This window comes from Microtus oregoni, unplaced genomic scaffold (genome assembly GCF_018167655.1).
Source record: "Microtus oregoni isolate MIOR12 unplaced genomic scaffold, Mior012 000022F_ref0000154, whole genome shotgun sequence".
Classification (NCBI taxonomy): domain Eukaryota; kingdom Metazoa; phylum Chordata; class Mammalia; order Rodentia; family Cricetidae; genus Microtus; species Microtus oregoni.
The window spans coordinates 8,469,431-8,489,147 of NW_024543081.1; the positions used below are offsets into that span (position 1 = coordinate 8,469,431).

General features: G+C 36.5%; 1 protein-coding gene across 1 annotated transcript in view; it reads left to right on the forward strand.

Moving 5' to 3' along the window:
* Nucleotides 1-19,717, forward strand: part of Smc1b (structural maintenance of chromosomes 1B) — a 74,990-nt gene that overhangs the window by 5,829 nt on the left and 49,444 nt on the right. The window contains exons 2-9 of the mRNA XM_041672599.1: nt 2,543-2,731; nt 4,311-4,423; nt 4,506-4,709; nt 7,659-7,897; nt 10,678-10,936; nt 11,780-11,920; nt 15,926-16,008; nt 17,015-17,222. Of these exons, the coding sequence (XP_041528533.1) occupies nt 2,543-2,731; nt 4,311-4,423; nt 4,506-4,709; nt 7,659-7,897; nt 10,678-10,936; nt 11,780-11,920; nt 15,926-16,008; nt 17,015-17,222 (1,436 nt within the window). The remainder of the gene's footprint in view (nt 1-2,542; nt 2,732-4,310; nt 4,424-4,505; nt 4,710-7,658; nt 7,898-10,677; nt 10,937-11,779; nt 11,921-15,925; nt 16,009-17,014; nt 17,223-19,717) is intronic.

Genomic DNA, 19,717 nt, shown 5'->3' on the forward strand with positions numbered 1-19,717 from the left:
AGTTCTTGTCAAATAGATCTTTCACTTCCTTGGTTTGAGTTACCCCAAGATATTTTATGCTGTTTGTGGCTATCGTGAAAGGTGAAGCTTCTCTGATTTCCCTCTCTGCTTCCATATCCTTTGTGTATAAGAGGGCGACTGATTTTTTGGAGTTGATCTTGTAGCCTGCCACATTACCAAAGGTGTTTATCAGCTGTAAAAGTTCTTTGGTGGAGTTTTGGGGGTCGCTTATGTACACTATCATATCATCTGCAAATAACGAAAGTTTCACTTCTTCCTTTCCAATTCAAATCCCCTTGATCCCCTTATGTTGTCTTATTGGGATCACAAAGAAAAAGACTGCCACTCCAGCTGAAGTATCTTAACAAGTATCTTGATCAAGTGAGTGTGCTTGGAAGAGCAAGCTCATTGAGACCGGGAAGTGTATTTGTTTTTTCTAAGGCAGGTGGTGTCTGAGTCTTTTTCCCATTAGCTGGAGTCTACCCTGACAGTCTTGACAACTGGCTAGTTTGAAAATAATTGGGGCAAAAGCAGGAAGCAGTCAGCCAATTAATTCGCTTAAGTTCTAGGAAAATAGCAGAACCTTTGTATAGGAAAGGATTTACTTGGTAAGGAGATAAAATATTTGAATTCCTTGTTTCAAACACAAGGGATTTGTTTAGTTTTTTGAGACAGTATCTCACTATATAGCCTTGTCCAGGAGCTTGTTATATAGATAAGCTGGTCTCAAACTCACTGAGATCCACCTGCCTCTGCCTCCCAAGTGCTGGAATTAAAGGTGTGCCCCACCACAGCTGACTTAGACACAAATTTTATAGTTTTTATAGAACTCATCTTTAAATTTCCCCATATAGCGAATCTACCAGTGGGGTTGAAGGTTTCCAGGACTACCCTCTGGTTTGGTGATTTGCTGGTTGATCTTCAGTGTGTGGCATAGAGTTTACTCAGGATTGTCATGCATGACAGTGGAGAGGTACAGAGCAAACTCAGCAACAGGAAAAGCCAAAATCTTCAGCAGTAAGTTCTCATGTTAAAATGCCACCAAGAAACCTCATGGACTCAATACATAGGGTTTTTACTGGGAGATGGTCATATCCTCTTCCTAGCACGTACCCAAATTCCAGACTCCTAGAAAGGAAGCAGATGGTCCTGTCTCATCAAGTTGTTTTTTTTTGTTGTTGTTGTTGTTTTGTTTTTTTGTTTGGTTTGGTTTGGTTTTTTGAGTCAAGGTTTCTCTGTAGCTTTGGAACCTGTCCTGGAACTAGCTCTTTTGTAGTCCAGGCTAGTCTCGAACTCACAAAGATCCACTTGTCTGCCTTCCAAGTGCTGGGATTAAAGGCATGTGCCACCACCACCCAGCTCTCACCAAGTTTTTTACATTCTTACCAAGAAATGTGAAAACCTTTCCCAGATCCAAGTATTAAAACATGAAGATTCAATAAATGTTTCCTAATGAAGTAATAAACACAATGATAAATAATATATTACAGGGGCTAGAAAGATGGCTCAGAGGTTAAGAGCACTGGCTGCTCTTCCAAAGGACCTGAGTTCAATTTCCAGCAACCACATGGTGGCTCACAACCATCTACAATGAGATCTAGTGCCCTCTTCTGGTGTGCAATGATGCATGCAGACAGAACACTGTATACAAAATAATTAAATAAATCTCTAAAAAATATATATATTACAAAAAAAAACCCATGAAGATTCTAGCAGTCTCAGTTTATACCTTGAGAAGATCTTACATTCAGTTAGCATTTAACTTTTAATGTTTTTTTTTTCGTTGTTGTTGTTTTGTCTTTGTTTTTCTAGACAAGGTTTCTCTATGTTAACAGCCCAGGCTGTCCTGGAACTCACACTGTAGGTCAGGCTGGCCTCTTAATTTGCAGAGATCTGCCTCCCTCTGTTTCCCAAGAGCCGGGATTAAAGTCATGTGCCACCACTACCCAGCTAGCTTTTTAAATTTTTTTAAATACAGAGGGGTATGGTGCTGTTATAATGTCTATATGATCATTTCCCAATTTATAAAATGGGTGTTACTGAAATAGGGAAGTTAAGTGATTTGCCCTGTGTGATATCCAGTAATAGGAGAGATCTGAGGTCCATGTTTGTTTTGTTTAATTTTATGTAGTTAATTGGTTTTTGATTCATGTGTTTATATCCTTAATTTCACACCTTCCTGCCACAGCTACATAGGAGAAATAATCCACCTACCTGGAGTTTTCCCAATCACATAGATTTTGAACATTGACAGACAAGGCTTCTTGTCTATATTTCACTTATTGGCTATATTTCACTTCCAGTGGTGATTTAAATTCTTTGACTCTCAGAAGGTTTTTCAGTCATTAAGAATGAATCTTTGGGTGGTTGCGGCACATGCCTTTAATAGTAGCACTCAGGAGGCAGAGGCAGGTGGATCTCTGTGAGTTTGGGGTCGGCCTGGTCTACAAGGTGATTCTAGGGCACAACAGGGATACCCTGTCTCAAAAAAAAATCCAAATAAATAAATAAAAAGAATCTTCATCTTCCTTTCTTCTTCCAGGAAAATCAAATGTAATGGATGCACTTAGTTTTGTAATGGGAGAAAAAACAACTAATTTAAGAGTAAAAAATATTCAAGAACTTATTCATGGAGCACATATTGGAAAACCTGTTTCTTCTTCTGCAAGTGTCAAAATTATATACATAGAAGACAGTGGGGAAGAGAAAACATTCACAAGGATTATCCGAGGTAGTGTGTGTGTGTGTGTGTGTGTGTGTATTTTCGTTTAGAGTGAGATTGCTCTTTCTTTGAAGTGTGAGACTAATCAGTGGCATAGTGAGTAACAGACTCTTTTTCTTAGAAGCAAATAATAGAACCTGTTTTAGTTCCTATTAAGTCTCTTGTTTAAGCAGACTCACTTTTTCAATACTCTTACTGTGAAGCAGCAGTTTTATACTTGAATATTTACTTAAGGTGAAGGAGGGAGCCTGTCTCTAAGTAGAGACATTATTAAACTGCTTTCTCTGCTTCTTTGTGCTGTTTTCTTGTAAATATATTTTGGCTTATATATACATGAAAGCAACTTGAATAAAATGTTTATTTATTATTATTTATTCATGAATTCCCCGTGTTACTATTATAGCTCATCTGTAATTATATCATGCAAGAACACTATAAAGTCATAAAAAGTAGATATATATTTTATTATTTTTACTTGTTGCTGTTTTCTTTCTCGTTTACTAGAATAAATATTACATCTTCTCTCCCACCCTCCCTCACTTTCTGGACAGGGTCTTGATATGTAGTCTAACTGACCTTTATCTCATAATCCTTTTTAGGTTCTCAAGTGCAGATATCACACACATGTGCTACCATGTCTGACTTCACTACATTTCTAAAGTATGAAAACTGTATTACTAACTTACATTATATATATATTTATATATATAATTTAAATATTTCTGCATTTTACCACTTGGAGTAATCTTCGGTCAATTTTCTCGCTCCCTTTTGGACATTTATTGATTGTGATGAGCTCTCAATGTGCTGTTAACACAAGTGCAAGTGATCCTCCTAAAGGTGCTGGAATATGTCACCATACCTAACCTTTGGCTTTTTATTTGAAAATTCTCCATTTCAATAAAAATTTCTTTATTCACTGTATTCAAAGTTGAACTAACTTTTTCCACATGCAGAAACATCCCTTTGTTCCTTATAGATACTGTGAATTACGGCTGAGATTTTCTTTTGTACCGACCACCCAGTTTCAAATAAATATACAGAGACTTACTAATTACAGAATGCTTGATTGATAACTCAGGCTTATTTGTAACTATCTCTTACATTTAAATTAACCCATTTCTATTAATCTATGTATTTCCACATTGCTGTGGCTTTACTGGTCCTCTGGTATCTTGCTTCATGGGTGGCTGGCTTAAGTCTCCCTCCAATCCACCCTTCTTTCTCTCTGTATCTCCGTTTGACTTTCCCACCTAACTTTATTCTGCCTGGCTATAGACCAACTCAGCTTTATTTTTAACCAGTGAGAGCGATACATATGCACAGAGTACAGAAGGATTTTCCCGCAGCAAGATGCCACTTTCTCACATGCTATTTATTTTATTTAAATATTTTTGTTTTAATCTCTAAGATATGAACTCTTTGAGATAGAACACTTTTTATCTGTTTCTGCCATGAAATAATCTTAGCATATAATTATAATATTTGTTGAGTAATGAAAAGAGTTTATGTATAGGTGTATTAATTATATTATTGTAAAACTAGTTCAGTAAAAACATTCTATAGTGGTTTATTTTGTTTATTTTAGGGGGATGCTCAGAATTTCATTTTGGAGATAAACCTGTGACTCGTTCTGCATATGTAGCACAGTTGGAAAAGATAGGCATAATAGTCAAAGCACAGAACTGTCTAGTTTTCCAGGTAAGTAGTTATACTCATTTGGTCTGTTTTTAAAACATGCTTCCATATTTTACATGCTGTTATGCTTTACTGTTGTTAATAGGGAACTGTAGAGTCAATTTCTATGAAAAAACCCAAAGAGAGAACTCAGTTTTTTGAAGAAATCAGTACTTCAGGAGAGTTTATAGGAGAATATGAGGCAAAGAAAAAGATGTTACAAAAAGCTGAAGAAGATGCACAATTTCATTTTAATCGGAAAAAAAATGTAGCTGCAGAGAGGAAGCATGCAAAAATTGAGAAAGAAGAGGTAAGATGTTCTGAAGTAATATCTTACAATACAGTAATAAGTATATATTCAATAGAAAAATTCTGTTAAAATTCTAAGTTATTATTCAGGCATGGTGGTGCACACCTTTAATCCCAGCACTCAGGAAGCAGAGGCAGACAGATCTCTTTAGTTTGAGTCTAGCCTGGTCTACAGAACTAGTTCCATGACAGGGCTATACAGAGAAAGTTTGTCTCAAAAAAAGCTAAAAACAAACACACAAAAAGCCCAAATTATTGGCTGTGTTGTACTAAAAGATTCCATCAATAATGTGAAACAAAACCTGGCGTTCAATAAGAATTTAAAAAGGTAAATAGTTTTCAACATTTATATTATATGTTTATGAGCACCATAGATCCATATGTGGTGGTCAGAGGACACCTTGCAGGAGTCAGGGGTCCCTTTCACTATGTGGTTCCTGGGGATTGAATGCAAATAGCTAAGCTTGGCAGCAGTACATTTAACCTGCTGTGCCATCTTGCTGCCCCAAGATAAATTTTTTTCTGTATGCCATATAAGACAGTATAGCAGAGGTACTCAACACTTTTGTATCTTGATTCTTTTTTTTTAAATATTTATTTATTTATTTGTTATGTATACAAATATTCTATCTGTGTGTATGCCTGCAGGCCAGAAGAGGGCACCAGATCTCATTACAGATGGTTGTGAGCCACCATGTGGTTGCTGGGAATTGAACTCAGGACCTTTGGAAGAGCAAGCAATGCTCTTAACCACTGAGCCATCTCTCCAGCCCTGTATCTTGATTCTTATACACTTGTAAAAGTTACTGAAGACCCCCCAAAGAATTTTTCATAACAAATTGTATTGCCAATATTTATATGTTTATGTTTCAATTTTATTATGTTTATGTGTATGGATGTTTTGTCTAAGTGTGTGTGTGTGTGTGTGTGTGTGTGTGTGTGTGTGTGTGTGTGTATGTGTGTACCATGTGACTGGTGCCTGTAGAGGCCAAAAGAAGATAACGGATTGGTGTAGGAGGCTTTTCTGTCTATGTGTTGCTTTCATTGGTTGAATAAAGAAACTGCCTTGACCTTTTGATAGTGCAGAATTTAGATAGGTAGAGTAGACCAAACTGAATGCTGGGAAGAAGGGCAGTGTGGCAGCAGCCATGGTTCTCCTGCCTAAGATAGACACTGATTAGACTCATGCTGGTAAGCCACAGTCAGGTGGCAATGCACAGATTAATGAAAATGGGTTCAATTAAGATGTAAGAATTAGCCAATAAGAAGTTAGAGCTAATGGGGCAGGCAGTGTTTAAATGAATACAGTTTCTGTGTGGTTATTTCTGGTATAAGCTAGCTGGGCAGCCAAGACCAAAAGCAGGCCTTCACACAACAATGGATCCTCTGGAACTGGAGTTGCAAACTCCCACCATGTGGGAGCTGAGAATCGAGCCCAGTCCTCTAGGAGAGCAGTCAGTGTTCTTAACTGCTGAGCCATCTCTTCAACTGTGTTTGTTCTGTTTTAAATTAAGACTAAATAATTTTTAATTGGTTAAGATAATTTCATGTTAGCATAGCTAATATATTAATGAAAAATAACTACATTTCCAAAACAAATTACAAGAACAACATTGTATGTTTTTATATTCTCTGATGTCCAGCTTAATAGAACATAGCTGTACTCTCACAAACATTTCTGATTTTTTTAACATGGGTAATGCACTGTAACTCAAGCTTTCCCCAAACCACTTCCTCATTAAGTATTTATTATTCAGAGCCCCATTTAAATTATCTCCTACTTCCTATCATATTACTAATTTAGTTTCTTTTGTAGCATAATTCTGTATAAAATTGCCTTATTTTTGTTTGCGTTTTTAGCAGTCTCTCAGTCCTTTGCCTTCTATTAGAAAAACTGGAATATAAGCTTTATAAGAACAAAGAAGATTTATCTCATTTCATTCTCAATCATATTCCCAACACATAAAGCAGGATCTGTCATGTAGCTCAGTAAATATTTGAGAAAATAAATGAAAGATGAATGTGTTCCTTATTGCTCAGTTTCTTCATATTGTAAATGTTTATATATGTTCTGTATTTTGTTAATGAAAAGGGATGGGCCTTAAGTCAGAACATAGTACTTAGAATATACTGAAACAGCTTTTAAAATAGCAGAGAGTAAAACATTTTCATAAAGACAATTAGAATAGTTCAAATTTCTGATTATTTTTTTACAACAGTTTTGGCAGGCATCTGTTTACAAGTTACTAGTGAAATTTTGTTGACTAGGACCCTACCTCATGAGTTGGTGGCCCACTCCCTTATTTTCTTTATTGCTAGCACAAATGTTGAGAATTCTTCCTTATAGTGTGTAATTAAGATTTAATATTCCTGTTAGTTTTATCAGTGTAAAAATTACTTCTTAGAGCAAGAATTTTTACTAAGAATCACTGTAAAGTGGCTGGGGACCTATTTATAGAACATTCCTTTCATATTCGAATGAAGAAGATTCCATCAGTGCTAAGGAACTTATCAGACTTTCTGAGAATCCATGTTGACAGGTGGCACTTTACTGTCACAACCTGGTCACTGAGCGCATGAAAGCAGACTCACTTCTTGATTGCTGTTTTATTTTAGAAGTATATTAAGAAACCTTTCAATAATTCTACCTTTGTCAGGAATAATCTCTCTTGGATAGATGTGGTGGTACACATCTGTATTTCCAGCACTTGGGAGATGCATAGGAAAATCAGGAGTCCAGGGTTATCCTCAGCTGTATAGCAGGTCTAAGACTAGCTGGACTATATGAGACCTTGTCCCTCTCTCCAAGAAAATGAGACAGAGAGAACAGGGAAGAGATAATGCTTTTCTATGACAAATTTCATTAGCAGTGATGTGATAATACACAATAGAGGTCATGAACAGACGCTTAAGTATATACCCTTTTACCTTCTCTTCTACTGTTTTATAGGCAGAACGTTACCAAAGTCTTCTTGAAGAATTGAAAATAAACAAGATACAACTGATGCTTTTCCAACTATATTACAACGAGGAAAAAATTAATGTTCTGAACACTGAATTAGAGCATATGGACAGGAATTTGAGTGTTGTAAAAGACACTCTTTCTCACCATGAAAACATAATTAAAGCTAAGAAAAAGGATCATGGCATGTTAAGTAGGCAACTACAGCAAACGGAAAAAGAACTGAGGTAAGTTTTAAAAATAGATATTAGCAGTTAGACTTTTTAAAAAGTTTTTATGACAGTTACTTAATCTGCTTGTGCTCGTGTGCTTAATGTGTGTAGCACCCCAAGGTGCACTTACCGGGAAGATTCTAGCCTACGTCCATCCTGGGTTGGAGCTTCATCGCGTGTGCCGCGGAAAGGGGAGCATGGCCTCTGAGCTCACTTCCTCTTCCTCCCAGCATTCTGTTCTGTTTACTCCACCCACCTATGTTCTAAGCTATGAGGCCAAGCAGTTTGTTTATTACTTAACCAATGAAATCAACAGATTGATATATGACACTCCCACATCACTGAGTTCTGGGATAAAAAGTGTGCACTACCACCCCTAGTGGATATTTACTTTATAAAATGTACATTTGAGGGCTGGAGAGATTATTCATTGTTTAACAGCACTGGCTGCTCTTCCAGAGCTCCTAAGTTCAATTCCCAGCACCTACATAGCAGCTCACAACCATCTACAATGATTTCTGGTACCCACTCTGGCCCCCAGGCATATATACAGACAGAATACTGTGTGTAATAAATAAATCTTAAAAAATAAAATGTAAACTTTAGTTTGTAATATCTCTGGATATACAGAAAAATTATAAATATGGTACCTTTCTCCCACACTGCTTTTTCTGGCCTAGAATACCATGTATTACATTTAGTTATTTGTTCTTCGACTCCTTTGGGCTGTGACAATTTATCAACATGGTAGTTTTGAAGAAATATTGTTGTAAGCTTTTTTCTGAAGATGAAATAAAATATCATTCAGCATATTCTAGGCATATCCTGTGTATAATATCAACATGATATCACTATTCGTGTTGACTCAGGTGACTAAGTTAAGATTGTGCTTGTCAGGTTTCTCTACAGTAAAGTTAATCCTCTAACTGACACAGAGGTGAGATTTTCTCCATTTTGAGGCAAGGTCCATATGATATATTTGTTTTTCTGCACAGGAGGTTCATCTCAGTCATTTGTAAAGTTTTTGTTTGTTTGTTTTCCAAGACAGGGTTTCTCTGTAATCCTGGCTATCCTAGTGGTCATTAACACTGTTTCTAGACTCTCTCATCTGGCAGATTAGGAAGTATGGATGTATATACTAACTTGTATATACATATTTCTGTTTAAGTACTGATCACTCACCAGCTGTATCACTGGAGCATCCATATATACGCATTTCTATAACTAGTTCCTAGGTAGACGTTTGTATTCATATCAACATAAGCAAAAATCATACTGATGTCTCCCAACTTTAATCTGTTACCCCACAGGTTATGTTAGCCTTCTGTTTTTTTCTCTTCTCTTCTCTCTTCTCTTCTCTTCTCGTCTCGTCTCCTCTTCTCTTGTCTCTTCTTCTTCTTCTTCTTCTTCTTCTTCTTCTTCTTCTCCTCCTCCTCCTCCTCCTCCTCCTCCTCCTCCTTCTCTCTCTTTCCCTCCCTTCCCCTCCCTCCCTCTCTCTCTGTCCTGCTGCTTCAGTCCTCAGAGGCCAGTCTTCCCCCTCCCCTTCCCTCTTATATTCCCATTCACCTAATGAAATAGGTGATTAGGAATGATCAGTGGGTCTCCAAAAAAGCATCCCAGTGGGAGCAAGAAGTATAAATAATGACACACAGTTCCCATGAATGAGGCAGAAAAGAACCAAGGATCTACAATTTCTAGTGTCCCAGGAATTCAGAGAGGATCAATTTCAAGACAGGAATAGGAAGTCCATTGGGTTATCATGCAAAGGACAGATGCCAAGGACTCTGAGCCCAAGAGAGGACACAGTTACCTGGTACCAGGACTTTGAGAAAAGCCAGAAGACAAGGAGAAGGCTGTTCTTGAGAAAGGAAGCCTCACATCCAGGGGAATGGTCAGAGAAGGGTATCCCTGCCAGAGACCCAATTGACAATATTGAATGGAAGGCAAAGCTGCCAGTGAAGGAGAAAGTAGATCTGTTAAAGGTGGAGCAGGTGGGTATGGTCCCAGCGTGAAGTGATTACCTTTCAGTGAACTCTGCCAAAAAAAAAAAAAAAGAGAGAGAGAGAGAGAGAGAGAGAGAGAGAGAGAGAAACCACGCTCAAGAGACTAGATTAGTCCTCACTCAGGAAATAGCCAAAGGTGGGGAAGTGGGAGGGGCTCACCAATCTTGCCGGTTTTGGATGGAGGGACCCAGCTATCTGGAGAAGCAAAGCTGTGTTTCAGGATCCAGGCATGCTTCAAACTAACTGCAGGCAGGAGGAAGCGCCAGAAGAGCCTTCCCTGCTCAGGAAAACAAGGTAGTAATTTAGAAAAAGCAATGCACTAGAGAACGATGCCATGAGACAGAGTTTGCATGGAGGGGCTTTTATTAAGGGAAAGAGAATATAAAAGAAAGGGAGGGGAGAGGGGGAGATGTCTCTGGGGACAGGAACAGCAGGAGAGGAGAGAGAGATGGGAGGTGGGTGAGGGCCATTTTAAAAGGGAACATAGTGAATGTGCTACAGCTTGGTGGCTACAGCCGTCTCTGCAAGTTAATTTTTAGAATTTATTTTTGAATGATATTTAATCGAAATTTCTTTTAGCCAGGTTTGGTGCCTCATGCCTTTGTTCCTAGTACATGGGAGACAGGAATATCTTTTCATTCAAGGCCAGCTTTATATACATAGCTAGTTCCAGTTCAATCAGGGCTCCATTTTGAGCCCTGTCTCCAAAACTAAAAATGTAAATAAATAATAGATTAATTACATTCTTTATATGCTAAAATAAATTCATAAGAATTGCTTATTCCTTTTTAGATCTCTTGAAGCAATTTTAAATCAGAAGAGGCCTCAGTATATTAAAGCTAAAGAAAATACTTCTCACCATCTCAAGAAATTGGACTTATCTAAGAAATTGATAACAGACAATGAAAAACAATGTTCTAAGCAGGAAGATGACATTCAAACCTTAGAGGCAGAACTGGTTGATTTAGATAGAGCATGGAGAAGTTTTGAAAAGCAATTGGAAGAAAAAGTCTTACATAAAGGACGAGACATTGAATTGGAAAATACTCAGGTGAAAAAAATGAAAATATTAGAAACATTTTTTATTTCAGTTTCTTTTTTAATTAAAAAAATCTAAAGGATAACATCTCTGATAATTTGTTATTATACCTATACCTAGAATGTAAATTATAGGAATTTTTAATTTTCTTTAATCTGTTCACAGAATCTAAATTTAATCTTGAAACTAAGATATTTTTCCTTCATATAGTTAGATGGTGTTATAATATTTATGAGTTAATTAAAGCCCAGTATTACCTGGAATTATACTGTAATAAAAGTTAAGTAATTGTTCCTAACTTAAAGACAAAACAATTCTGTTGGATATTAAATGAGCTTAAAGATCATATATATGTAGTTTTGAAGAGACTTAATTGACAGAGGAAATTATTTAAGATGATTTTAACTACACAGTTATGAGTTAATAGTCAATGTAAGACAGTATACAGGATTAATATTATTAATCAGTAAAACATAACTAAAAAACTCAGTTTTCAAGCATTCTTTCAATTAAAGTATCATTATTCATTTCTTTCATTGAGTTAAACTAGCCTTGTGTCACAACATACATACACCAAAGTAATTGTGATTAAGAAGACAGAAGAAAGTACCATTTTCTTCAGATTGGCTTTTTTTCAGGATTTTCTGTCAGAGAACTTACTTATAGAGTTTGTCTTCATTACTTTGTTGTTCTATCTAAAGAGTTTTTAATAAGGAGACTGTCATATTAAGTTCACATATTTTACCTGGAGAAGATGTCTAATTATGATCTAATTTGTATAAAGATTTTAATGAGAACAGGATGTCGTACAGATAATTTCATTAGATGAGTAATGTGTCAATGCTGTTTATGTAGCTGGATCGTTACAAAGAGCTTAAGGAGCAAGTAAGACGGAAGGTAGCTATAATGACACAACAACTGGAAAAACTGCAGTGGGAACAGAAGGCAGAAAAAGAAAGACTGGCATTTGAAAAGAGGAGGCATGGAGACACTCAGGTACCATAGATTATATGGTCATAATTTAGAATTATTTGCAGTAAGATGTTACTCCCCTTTATATTACTTTCTCAATATATAAATAGATTTATATCAAATTTTAGAAATTCTGAGGGGCTAGGAGCATATAGATTAGTGATAGAATACTGATGTCCTAGGTTTGATTTCCCTAGCACAGCAAAAATAATTAGTACACTTTTATAGTTAGAGTAGGCAGTCAGTGCCTTTGTTTGTTTGTTCAGGGAATGTTTTCTGTGCATCTATATTGTAATGAACATGGTCTGAGCGTGCACTTCAGTTCAGTAGAGCAAGGAGGAGGATGGGGGAAGTAAATCTCATAATATAAATAACTGCAAGGTCATTGAGGATGTTAGATACATTTAGCTCTCTCTATCTGTGGGTCCTGAAGCCATGGAGTCAACTGAGGACCAACAGTAGGGTAAAAATATGTTTACTGAACATTTTTATGTACTTTTGTCATTCCCTAAGCAATACAATATAACATCTATTTATTCTAAGTCTTCCAGAGAGTATTTAAAGTATTCTGGAAGAGATATGTGTTGATTGTATATAAATAATCTGTCGTTTTATGTAAGACTGTGAGAATATGCAAATTAGGCTAACAATCATGGGTTCTGGAATCATTCCCCCACATATCTGAGGAATGATTGTAGCCCAAGCAGAAGGAGCTAGTCTATGTTGGGAATAGCAACTGGTTTTTTTATTTGTTTGCTTTGTTTTGGGTTTTCTTTTGTTTTTTGAGACAGGGTTTCTCTGTGTAGCTTTGGATCCTGTCCTGGAACTTGCTCTCTAGACCAGACTGTCCTCAAACTCACAGAGATCCTCCTACCTCTGCCTCCCAAGTGCTGGGATTAAAGGTGTGTGCCACCAGTGCCCAGCTGGGAACAACTGTTAAGATGGTGTTATTTTCTTCAAGTAAGGTAGACTTGGCTTTTAGCCCATCTTGCTTGTTACTTACTGTGTATAATCTCAGTAATAACTAAATTATTTAGATTTCTCTGGGCCTTATGTTTTGCATTTGTACAGTGAGGGTAGATATGTCACAGTGAAGGACAAACTCAGTAGCCACTCCCTCTTAATGTTTCATAACTCTAAAGACTAGGGGTTGGGTATAAAACTACTGTTACTGCACATTGAGCAAAGATGGTTCATTATGCATTATGAAGGTTCTCTGAACCACCCTGATATTTGTGTATGTAGCATGCTAAGTGCTGCTGTAAGCCTAACTTGTTATTGTTTCTAAGTTACGGTTTTTCTTTTACCTGTATCCACTTACTTGGTGATCAGTAGTTATACATATTTAAATACTGCACTAAAATTTTGAACGTCTATCTGAGATCTTCAAAACTCCGATCATGTATCTCTCCAAATGCTGCTTTGGGTTCTCCTGTTTGGGTGTTGAGCAAATATATCAAAGTTGGACCCCAAACTGAACTTTAATCTTTTTACCAAAATTTACTCCACAGTCTTTCCCCTCTCCAATTATGACATTTTAATTTTACTACTTACTTAGGCCAAAAATATGGAGCCAGCCTTTGACTCTCTTTTAGGAAACTTTTGACTTTACCTTGAAAATATAACAAGAATCCGATTGTATTTCCATTTCTACTGTTATCACTCTTGACCATATCACTGTATTGTTGGTTTGAATCAGTTTAGTAGCCTACCAGCTTTCTTTACTACTACCCTCCCTTTTTTTTTAAACTACCACTCTTGATCCTGCACAGTAGTCTCAGCAGAGCACCCATAATGTTTTAAGTTAAATCTGAAGTTGGCTCTTTAAGTTCACCAGAGGCTCCCTAGTTACGCATAAAAGTTTAAGTCAAAATCTATAAGTGACCTCATGGACTTACCTGATTTGTTGTTTGTAGCGGCGTAAATGAAGGCAGACAGAAATTATATTCAGCTTTAATTGGTAAAAGACCTACAGAACCCATGGTTCCAGCGGAGAACAGGAAAGCAGAAGGGGTGGGGGAGAGCACACCAGCAATATTTATTAGTAAAAAATATCCTCGGGTGACCCTGCCCTACAAGCAAGGTGATTGGCTGGGGCTACCCCTATAGTTGTTCAGTTATTCTCTCCTGGAAGCATGTCTCTTATGAGAGTTTACATCTGCAAAAGCAGTCAATACTCTTAATCACTGAGCCATTCCTCTGGCCCTGAATGGATTTTTTTCCCTTTTGAGTCAGCCCTGACTGGCCTGGAGATTACCATGTTGATCAAGCTGGCTTTGAACTCACAGAGGTTTGCCTTCCTCAACACCATGGGTACTGGGATTAAAAGTGTGTACCACCATAGTTAGCTCTGAATGAAATTATTAAGTGAAATAGTAGAATTTTTATGTTAGGCTTCTTAATTTTGGCATGTACGTTGCATTAGAAAAAAAACTGTCTTGCATGTATTTATTTATTTTTTGAGTGGGAAGACGTATGTATTTGCATGTGAGTACATGTGCCTGTTTGTATTGGTACAGAGCCCAGAAGAATACAGCACGTATTTTGCTCTATCATTGTCCTAATTTAATTTCCTTTAGACTAGGTTTTACGCTGAACCTGAAGTTACACTAACAACCAGCAAGCCCTAGCAATTGTCCTGTCTCTGTCCCAATAGCACTGGGGTTACAAGGGTGTACAGCCACTCCTGACTTTATGTGGCTATTGGGGATTTGAACTCAGGTTCTTATATTTGTGTAGCCATCTGAGTCATCTCCTCAACCTATCTTGCACATTTTTATAACTCTGGTACCTAACACAATAGATGTTTGCTTCATGGATTATTATTGATTATATGGAAGAAAGGTTAAAGTTAATAATCTTGTAGAGACTACTCTCCTCATCCTCCAGTTTCCCTTTCCATGGTTCCAGTTATCCCTGGCTAACTGAATGGGAAGTTCAAAAATAAATAATTTATAAATGAACTTAACTGTTGTACTGTTCTGTTTTATTATTAGTTATTGTAAAAGTCACTAGTACACGATATGCTTCGGATTCAGTGCTGCATGTGGTTTCAGGCATCTTAGACCTTGCTTTTTCTCAGGTGACTTATGTTGCTGCTCTGCATAGTTTGAATTTAATAGCAGAGTACAAATAGAGCAATGGTTACACGAAGTCCTCCCCTTGTGCCTGTTAGGTTCTTGCATCATAGTGATACTTAAGTACTCTACTGTAATTACTCTTCTCCTGAGGACACACACTCTATCCCACTCATTATTATATCTGTAGTTCCTACTGCGTGTAGCCAGTGAATAAATACTTACTGAAGGAATTAGTTTGACAGACAGATAAGAACTGTACAGGTACTTGAAAATAATGATTTTGAGCTAAAGAAATGGCTTAGTGGTTAAGAGAACTTGGCATTTCAGGATTTAGTTTCCAGCACTTAACATGGTGGCTAACAATAATCCATAACTCCAGTTCCAGAGGATCTGATACCCTCTTCTGTGGGTACCAGGCATGAATGTGGTGTACATACATACATGAAGGCAAAATACTAACACACATAACACAAATCAAAAGAAATTTTTAAAAAATAATATGCTTGAAGTTTGAATTTTTGAATAAAATCACTGGAGACTAAATATTAAGTCTGTGATCCCAAGATCTGTGAGATGTAAAAGCCCTATATAAGATAGCTTTTTTAAATTAAATTCTTCTTTTATATTTTCTCTTAAATTTTATTACATATATTTATGTATTTGTGTGTGTGTATGTAAATGCCCAAGCACATTGTGATGCACATATAGAAGTCAAGACAATTGAGAGAGTTGGCATTTTCCTTCTCTTATGTCCTATTGATTGAACTCAGCTCATTACCTGCTAAGCCATCACACAAGCCCTAAGTATTTTCATATACTCATATTTCATATACTCATATACTTTGATAAATTTCAGGCTTTTAACTACTTACAACATAACAAATTCTAGATGTGTCATTTTATTGGCTTGGAATGTTGGAATTGATTTTAGTTTTATTTCCTATTATAGGGAAATCTAAAACAAATAAAAGAGCAAATAGAAGAGCATAAAAAACGAATAGAGAAATTGGAGGAATATACGAAGACATGCATGTAAGTAGAAAAACAATCTTTACAGGACATTTTTATCTAATTGATCCAGTGTATTCTTTAAATAGTGAATAAATGTTACTATTGTGTGATAGTCTCACTCCAGTGTCTTTCATTTCTTTATAAATTGCTAAAAAAATTATACTTACCATGTAATAAATATATTTAAAAGTTGAGAATAAAAATAAGTGTTTAAATTTGAAAATATAAATATATAACAATGACAATTCTTAATTATTTTGATATTGAAATTTTATGAAGAAATAATGAATTGTGGTGGCTCAGTGGCTAAGAACACTGGCTACTCTTCTAGAGGACCCAGGTTTGTTTCAAAGTACCCACATGGCAGTTGGGCTCACAACCATCTGTAGTAACAGATCCAAAGAGAATCTTATCCCCTCTTCTGGCTTCCATGGGCACTATATAAATATTCACAGACATATGTACAGGATAACACTCATAAAGTAAAAATAAATTTCAAAAAGTTTAAAAATAATGAATTGTATCAGGAAAGCTAATATATAGTATTTAATCTATCACTAAGGAATTTTAGTTGATTTTGATTGATATTAAGTATGTGATGATTGCTTGGTTTATATTGGTCCATACTTACTTTTTTTAAAAAAAAAATCTATTTATTTATTATATATACAGTATTCTCGGTATTCTGTCTGCGTGTATGCCTGCAGACCAAAAGAGGGCACTAGATCTCATTACAGATGGTTGTGAGCCACCATGTGGTTGCTGGGAACTGAATTCAGGACCTTTGGAAGGGCAAGCAGTGCTCTTAACCACTGAGCCATCTCTCCAGCCTCATACTTACTCTATAGTAAGTATGTATTTTCAGATAAACAAAGAATAATCAAAAGCTCCTTTGCCTGTTTAGTTTTGGGTGGTTTTTGTGTTTGTTTTTTAATTAATAAAGCACTACTCCATTCTTGTACAGTGCCAGACAAGACTTGTTTTAACCTTTTACTTCTCACATTTTTGGTTGTTGTTACTGTTACAGGGATTGCTTGAAAGACAAAAAACAGCAAGAAGAAGCCCTGATAAAAGAAATTGAGAATACAAAATCAAGAATGTCTGAAGTTAATGATGAACTGGGCCTTATTACAAATGAATTACAGAATGCTGGAATTGATAACCATGAAGGAAAACGTCAGCGGAAGAAAGCTGAAGTTCTGGAAAGTCTTAAAAGACTTTACCCAGATTCCGTGGTAATTAGAATGAATAGTTCATTTTAAATGCTATGCTTTCTCATTTCTGAAAATAGTCCTCTTACTTGGGGATTGAAATTATAACCATTGTAAAGAAGCAGAAATACTTTAAAAATGTGTTCTATATTTGACAATTTTATATTTAAAATATAGTAAATAGAGAAAGAAGTAATTTCAAATTGTGTTTGTAAGTTAACTATTGAAAGAAACATATACATGAACACATTACCTAGGCAGTATACATTATGACCAATATCCCCAGACATGGTATGAAGTAGTCTTGGTCCTCCTAGCAAGAAACCTCAGCACTAAAGTTCTTCATGATTTTTGGCAAGCATCCTTGCCATATTTTCATTTCTGACTGTATCCAGTAGTACTTAATTATTTTCTTTGGCCAAAATACAATGATAACCTCTGTCACATGGGTGTTAGCCTCGCAACATTGTTTTCTTTTATATCAGGGGCCTCACTTATGTCTCCGTGTGCCCTCTGATTTCCTTATCATCTGTTTTTTAGTATTTGACAATCATTGCTCTGTTTCAAAATGCTTGCCATTGGCCTTCATGGTATTACATTTTCATGGCTATCTAATTCATCTCCTTTAAATTGTCTTTCTTAAACATCTTTTTTCTTCAGGGAACTCTGTGTGTGTGTGTGTGGGGGGGTATCTGTCTGTCTGTCTTTCAGTCTGTCGGTCTGTATTTTGCTGGGGACTAAACCTAAGGCCCCTTGAATGTTAGGCAAGCATTCTACCAACTAAGATATGTATCCGCAAGTCTTTTGTGTTATGCTCAATCTTTACTTTGAATCATGGATAATAGAATAGGACTGGGTTGCAAAATCTTGTTTCTTCAATTCATAGCAAAATGAAACAACCCTATTTTTCAAAAAATCTAATACAGCAATCATATCTAATGGTAGAATGATATGGGATTCCCCTCTGTATGCTATGAATATGTTTTATTACCATTGGTTAATAAAGAAGCTACTTTGGCCTGTGGCAGGGCAGAATAGAGTCGGGCAGAAAAACTAAGCTAAATTCAGGGAGAAAGAAGGCAGAATCAGAGACATACCATGTAGCTGCTGAAGAAGAAAGATGCCAGAACCTTACCAGTAGTCCACAGTCTCTTGATGATACATCAATTAGTATAAATGGGTTAATTTAAGATGTAAGAGTTAGCCAACATCCTTAGCCATCAGAGAAATGTAAATCAAAACAACTCTAAGATTCCATCTTACTGTAAGAATGGCCAAGATAGGCAATCTTACCAAAAGCAATCTACAGATTCAACACAATGCCCATCAAAATCCCAGCAAAGTTCTTCACAGACCTCGAAAGAACGGTACTCAACTTCATATGGAAAAGCAAAAAAAAAAAAAACAACCCAGGATAGTCAAAACAATCCTGTATAATAAAAGAACTTCTGGAGGTATCACAATCCTTGACTTCAAACTCTACTACAGAGCTACAGTGCTGAAAACAGCCTGGTATTGGCATAAGAACAGACAGGAGGACCAATGGAACCAAATAGAAGACCCGGATATCAATCCACACACCTTCGAACACCTGATCTTTGATAAAGAAGCAAAAAATATCAAATGGAAAAAAGAAAGCATATTTAACAAGTGGTGCTGGCATAACTGGATATCAACATGTAGAAGAATGAAAATAGATCCATATCTATCACCATGCACAAAAAACTCAAGTCCAAATGGATCAAAGACCTCAACATAAAGCCAGCCACACTGAACCTTATAGAAGAGAAAGTGGGAATGCATTGGCACAGGGAACCACTTCCTAAATAGAACCGCAGCAGTACAGACACTGAGAGAAACTATTAATAAATGGGACCTCCTGAAACTGAAAAGCTTCTGTAAAGCAAAGGACACAGTCAACAAGACAAAACGACAGTCTACAGAATGGGAAAAGATCTTTACTAACCCCACAATCAGACAGAGGTCTGATCTCCAAAATACACAAAGAACTCAAGAAATTGGACACCAAAAGTTCACATAATCCATAGACCTAAACAGAGAACTCTCAACAGAGGAATCTAAAATGGCTGAAAGACACTTAAGGAAATGTTCAACATCCTTAGTCATCAGAGAAATGCAAATCAAATCAACTCTGAGATTCCATCTTACACCTGTAAGAATGGCCAAGATCAAAAACACCGATGACAACTTATGCTGGAGAGGTTGTGGGGAAAAGGGAACACTCCTGCATTGCTACAACCCCTTTGGATGTCAGTGTGGCGATTTCTCAGAAAATTAGGAAACAACCTTCCTCAAGACCCAATAATACCACTTTTGGGTATATATCCAAAGGATGCTCAATTGTGCCACAAGGACATGTGTTCAACTATGTTCATAGCAGCTTTGTTTGTCATAGCCAGAACCCGGAAACAACCTAAATGCCCCTCGACCGAAGAATGGATAAGGAAAATGTGGTACACTTACACAATGGAATACTACTACACAGCAGAAAAAAAAAA